The 5,069-nt window shown below is 46.5% G+C and overlaps 1 protein-coding gene across 2 annotated transcripts; it reads left to right on the plus strand.

Moving 5' to 3' along the window:
- The first annotated feature begins 14 nt into the window (after positions 1–14).
- CHPF2 (chondroitin polymerizing factor 2) lies at positions 15–3,710 on the plus strand. Of its 2 annotated transcripts, XM_009576540.1 has the most exons (4): positions 15–109; positions 753–1,317; positions 1,769–1,951; positions 2,237–3,710. In XM_009576540.1, exons 2-4 carry the CDS (start codon positions 925–927, stop codon positions 3,497–3,499), a joined length of 1,839 nt encoding a protein of 612 aa, XP_009574835.1. In that variant the 5' UTR covers positions 15–109; positions 753–924; the 3' UTR covers positions 3,500–3,710. The 2 variants fall into 2 exon arrangements, with proteins under 2 accessions (XP_009574835.1, XP_009574834.1); XM_009576539.1 differs by lacking the exon at positions 15–109 and having other exon boundaries at positions 736–1,317.
- The last annotated feature ends 1,359 nt before the right edge of the window (positions 3,711–5,069 follow it).

Genomic DNA, 5,069 nt, shown 5'->3' on the forward strand with positions numbered 1-5,069 from the left:
CGCGTCTGGAGGCGGCGGATGGAAGGCCGGGCCCGGGCCACGAGGATTTCAGGCCTAGGATTGTTCCATACTACAGGGACCCCAACAAGCCTTACAAGAAAGTGCTCAGGTAAAATCCGCTCTTTTGGCCAGGCTTTCCTTCAAGGAAGATAATCACGTGGATGGTATTTGGGGTTCTAAATCCTCCAGTGAGTTAACAGGTTCAAGGTGGAATATGCTGTTTGAAATACCTTATGTAGTAACAGCACGGTGCAGCGAGGCAATGGCTAAGATCGTTACCTTAAAGGTAACAAAGGGGTGCAAGAGAAGTGTTTAAGAAGTTAATTTAAAAAAAAAAAAAAAAGCAACAGAAACGCCCAAGAAGGTTGAGAATATTTCTTCTTTTATTACTCATGTCTAATAGAACATGTTAAATTATTCTTCAAAACTTTTTTAACCAGTCTATCCACTGGGAAAATTTTGAGCAATTAATAATAAAGTATATAACTTGCAAGTGGTTAGCTCTGTATTTTTTGTTACTTACACTAGCACAGTTTCCTAGCTCGGATAAAGGATGTGAGGTTGTAGTTTCCTTGAAAGAAGCAAGTGTTTTTACAAAATGGGATTTTTGCTAGTGAGTCTTCTCTTAAAGCTCTACTTTTAGGCTTAACCATTGGTAGACTCCAGCAGACAAAGACTTATCCCAAGATATCGTAATCGTTTGATTTTTGTCATCCAGCTGTTTGTCATGTAGATATGTCCTTCCTTTACAGAACTCGCTACATCCAGACAGAATTGGGATTCCATGAAAGACTGTTTGTGGCTGTGCTGACCTCCAAGGCTACCCTGAATACACTGGCAGTGGCAGTGAACAAGACAGTAGCCCATCACTTCCCACGCCTGCTGTACTTTACAGGGTTGCGCAATGCCAAGGTGCCTCATGGCATGGTGCTGGTGGCCCATGGGGATGAGCGTCCCATTTGGCTCATGTATGAGACCATGCACTATATCCATCAGCATTTTGGTTCTGACTATGACTGGTTCTACATCATGCAGGATGACACCTATGCCCAGGCTGAACAGGTCAAGGCTCTGGTGACTCACCTAAGTATTAACCAAGATGTCTACCTGGGACGAGCGGAGGAGTTTATTGGGGGAGATGAGCAGGCCCGCTATTGTCATGGTGGCTTTGGCTACCTCATGTCCCGCAGCCTGCTGCTTAAGCTCCATCCGCACCTGGACAGCTGTCGCAATGAGATCCTTAGCGTGCGGCCAGATGAGTGGCTGGGACGTTGCATCATCGATTTCCTTGGCATCACTTGTGTTTCCCAGCTCCAGGTACTACCTCCCTTCTCAGGGTTTTGTGTTAGCTAAGCCTGACAAAACCGATGCTCTTACTAGTTCCCTGGTGCATAACACAGGGGCTTTTCTGTGAACCTCTGCTGTGAGTTACAGAGGAGGAAAGGGCTGTGTGGTGTGGCAGCATTGGGGAGAGGCCCATAATCAAAGCTGAGATGTTGGGGATGAGAGCACATACAGTATTTAATTTTCAGCCTGCTAGCAGATGCTGATCCACAGGTTTTTGGAGGTCGGATAAAGAGCACATTGGTACCGAGAAGCAAGCGGGCATGTACTATCGGGGGTAGGGGGGTGGGGACAACTCTTATATTTTCATCTCTGGGTACGGCAGTCAGCATGGAAAGAGGGGCAAATGCATGTCTGGGGTGAGGGAAGGCTTCTCTGTGAATTTGAGTTCCATGACAGTCGTTCTGGCTCTTGTCCATTTCAGGGCCAGCATTATCACACCTATGAATTGACCAAAAATACTGAGCCAGACAAGGAGGAAGAAGAGGAGTTCCAAGCAGCTCTTGCTGTGTACCCTGTTTCCGATATGACCCTGATGTACCGGCTGCACAAGCACTTCAGTAGGATCCAGCTGGACAGAGCCTACCAGGAGATCCAGGACCTCCAGGTACGTGGTGAGGGATATCTGCAAAAACTCCTCAACCAAACAGGTTTCCTTTTCTTTCAACACAGTGAAGGAAGATTATTGCTTCTGTTTGTAGGTGACCGTCAGCCAGACACAGGATATAGTCCTGCGTCTCAGAAATAGCACTTCTGACACCATGTTATCCAAAACTGCTGGTGTGATACTGCCAAGATACAATTCTAGGTGGTGAGGCAGGCCTGGGTGGGAGATGGAGCGGATCTCTTTGAGAAAGCGGTAGGGATCAGTACACGTTCTCTCTTTGCACAGATGCAGATGAGGAACCTGACGTCATTGACCCCTGCAGGTGAGGCAGGCTTGACATGGCCTGTGGGCATTAATGCCCCGTTTCTTCCAAAGTCACGTTTTGAGGTAATCAGCTGGGACTACTTCACTGAGCAGCACCTCTTCTCCTGTCCTGATGGCTCCCCCAAGTGTGAGCTCTCTGGAGCCAGCAAAGCAGATGTCAGTGAAATCATTGAGTCGGCACTTGAGCAACTTAACAGTCGCTACCAGCCTCTGCTCCGCTTCAGCAAGCGGCAGTTGCTGAATGGCTATCGGCGTTTTGACCCCACACGGGGCATGGAATATACACTGGACCTACTGCTGGAGGCAGTGACCCAAAAGGGCCACAGTCATGTTCTGGCAAAACGAGTGAGCTTGGTGCGGCCCTTAAGTAAGGTGGAAATTATTCCCATGCCATATGTGACAGAGGCCACACGGGTGCAACTGGTGCTTCCCTTGACAGTGCAGGATCTGGATTTTGTGGCAAACTTCCTGGATATGTTTGCTATGAACACACTGGACACACATGATAATGCCTTGCTGACTTTGCTTTTCATCTATCATCCCTATGATGCCCAGCGAGTCAGTCAGATAGATGTTTTTGCTGGAGTCAAAGCCATGGTAGGAGAGCTGGAGAAACGCTATGCAGAAGTTAAAATCCCCTGGATTAGTGTTAAAACTGAGGTGCCGTCCCAAGTGAAACTCATGGATATAGTCTCAAAGAAGCACCCTGTGGATACACTGTTCTTCTTGGCCAGTGTCTGGACAGAAATCAACATGGAGTTCCTGAGCCGCTGCCGCATGAATACTATCAGCAATTGGCAGGTCTTTTTCCCAGTGCATTTCCAAGAGTTCAACCCTGCGTTGGTGTACCGTGGTGAGCAGACTGCTTCCTCCAGCACTGACTTCCTGAGGGATGGGCATTTTGACAGACATTCCTTTGCTGAGGCCTGCTTTTATAACTCTGACTATATGACAGCACGTACCAAGCTAGCAGCTGATATCCTAGACCGAGATGAGGTGCTGGAGAGCATGGAGGTGTTTGATGTCTTCCTCCACTATTCTGGTCTGCACCTATTTAGGGCTGTGGAGCCAGGGTTAGTGCAGAAATATGCACTGAGGAGCTGCAATCCCCGGCTTAGTGAGGAGTTATACCACCGCTGTGTGCTTAGTAACTTGGAAGGACTCGCATCCCGCTCGCATTTAGCCATGGCCCTCTTCGAGCAGGAACAGGCCAACAGCACTTGAGAGACTAGAAACATCAAGAGCTTCTCAGCACCTTAACACTTGGCACTTTTCCATCCCCTTCCCAGCCTTGCCATGGGTGAAGGGCATGTGAGGTCAAGGGAGGAGGAAGACTTTCCCAGCCCTGCTCTGAGGCACAAGCATGGGCTATGGAGTGAGGCTGTTTCTGTAGGGGTTTTGTGGGTTTTTTTAAATAAATAAAAGTTTCTTTCCAGGCAGACTCATGTGGTTACTTGTAAACTTTATAGCGTGTGGAACGAGGGATGTAAAACAAGCTGTAGAGTCGACCTTTAAGCCACGCGATTCTGCTGAGCAGTGCAGAGAGAGTGAATATGAGCTATGTACTGGAACAAAGTTACCTCGACTATGCTACTCTCAGTGCTGTTGTTGCACCCTCTTGTGTGTTTGTGTCTTCGTGCATTCATTTTTCAAGGGGGCATAAACACAGCCTGTCTAGTTTGTTGCTGGACAAAGCTATTCAGTGCACTTTCACTTTGCTATGTTTGGCTTCTCCACAATTGCAGAACATTCATTTTGTTGTGTAATCTGGGAACCAAGCTTGCTTCCGTTGGGCCGAGCACTGCGGTATGACACAGCGTTGCTGTGTGCCCTAGAGAGGAACCAGGAGCTGTCTGAAGGATACCCAACAGCTACCTTTCAGTTCTGCAGATTGAGCAAAGTATTATCCCTGAAAATAAGGTATGTCTCTTCCTATCAGAGATGAGCAGATGGCATGGCTAGCAGATTTAACAGTTCAGCTTCAATTTGATTACCTGGTAAGTCCTGCACCTATTAAAGTGGTAAGCCTGTGCAACTGTTCCAAGGGACAGAAAATTTCTTAGCTATACCATAGTTTTTGATTGTGCTCCTGGCTCTACACAACAGTTTTAGGACCTGGTTTCCATCAGGTATATCCACCTGCTTGCCACATGCATCTTAGTGGAAGCAGGCAACTGTTTGCTTATTCTCAAGGGATGTTATTCTCAACTGATATCCATGTTTTCATTAATGTAATATATTAAATGGATGAAAAGCTCTCTTTTAATGACCAGGTATGGGTTTTCAGTGTGCTCTTACGGGAACAGGTTTTTGGCCAAATGTCACTCATTATATTTGATTATTTGAGGCAAAAAATGTTGGTTAAAGTTTGCAGATAACAAAGGTTAACCAGGTGGGAGAAAATGAGGACAAGTCTCTTACACAGAATGATTTAGGTATAAGATGTACTTATACCTAAGACAGGTAACTGCAAAATCACTTATCTAGAAATTAAACAGGTTATGTTTTAGATTTCCCTATTCTGTATCACAGAGAAGGGACCTCTGGAGTTCATCTGGTTCAATCCCACCCCTGCAGAAAGGGTCAGCCAGAGCAGGCTGCTGAGGACTGTGTCCAGTTGCATTTTAAATATCTCCAGGGATGGAGACTCCACAATATCTCCCAACAATCTGTTCCAGTGTGTAATAACTTCTACAGTTAAAAAGTTCTTTCTCATGCTTAAGTGGAATTTCTTGCATTTCAGTTTGTGCCCGTTGCCTCTTGTCATGTCACTGGATACCACTGAGAAGCATCT

Source organism: Fulmarus glacialis, unplaced genomic scaffold (assembly GCF_000690835.1).
Source record: "Fulmarus glacialis isolate BGI_N327 unplaced genomic scaffold, ASM69083v1 scaffold7574, whole genome shotgun sequence".
Taxonomy (NCBI): Eukaryota; Metazoa; Chordata; class Aves; order Procellariiformes; family Procellariidae; genus Fulmarus; species Fulmarus glacialis.

Coding starts and splice junctions, on each gene's coding strand:
- CHPF2 (XM_009576539.1), top strand. CDS start 736: ATGTCCTTCCTTTACAGAACTCGCTACATCCAGACAGAATTGGGATTC. Junction 1,318..1,768: donor CTTGTGTTTCCCAGCTCCAG/GTACTACCTCCC, acceptor TGTCCATTTCAG/GGCCAGCATTATCACACCTA. Junction 1,952..2,236: donor AGGAGATCCAGGACCTCCAG/GTACGTGGTGAG, acceptor CTCTTTGCACAG/ATGCAGATGAGGAACCTGAC.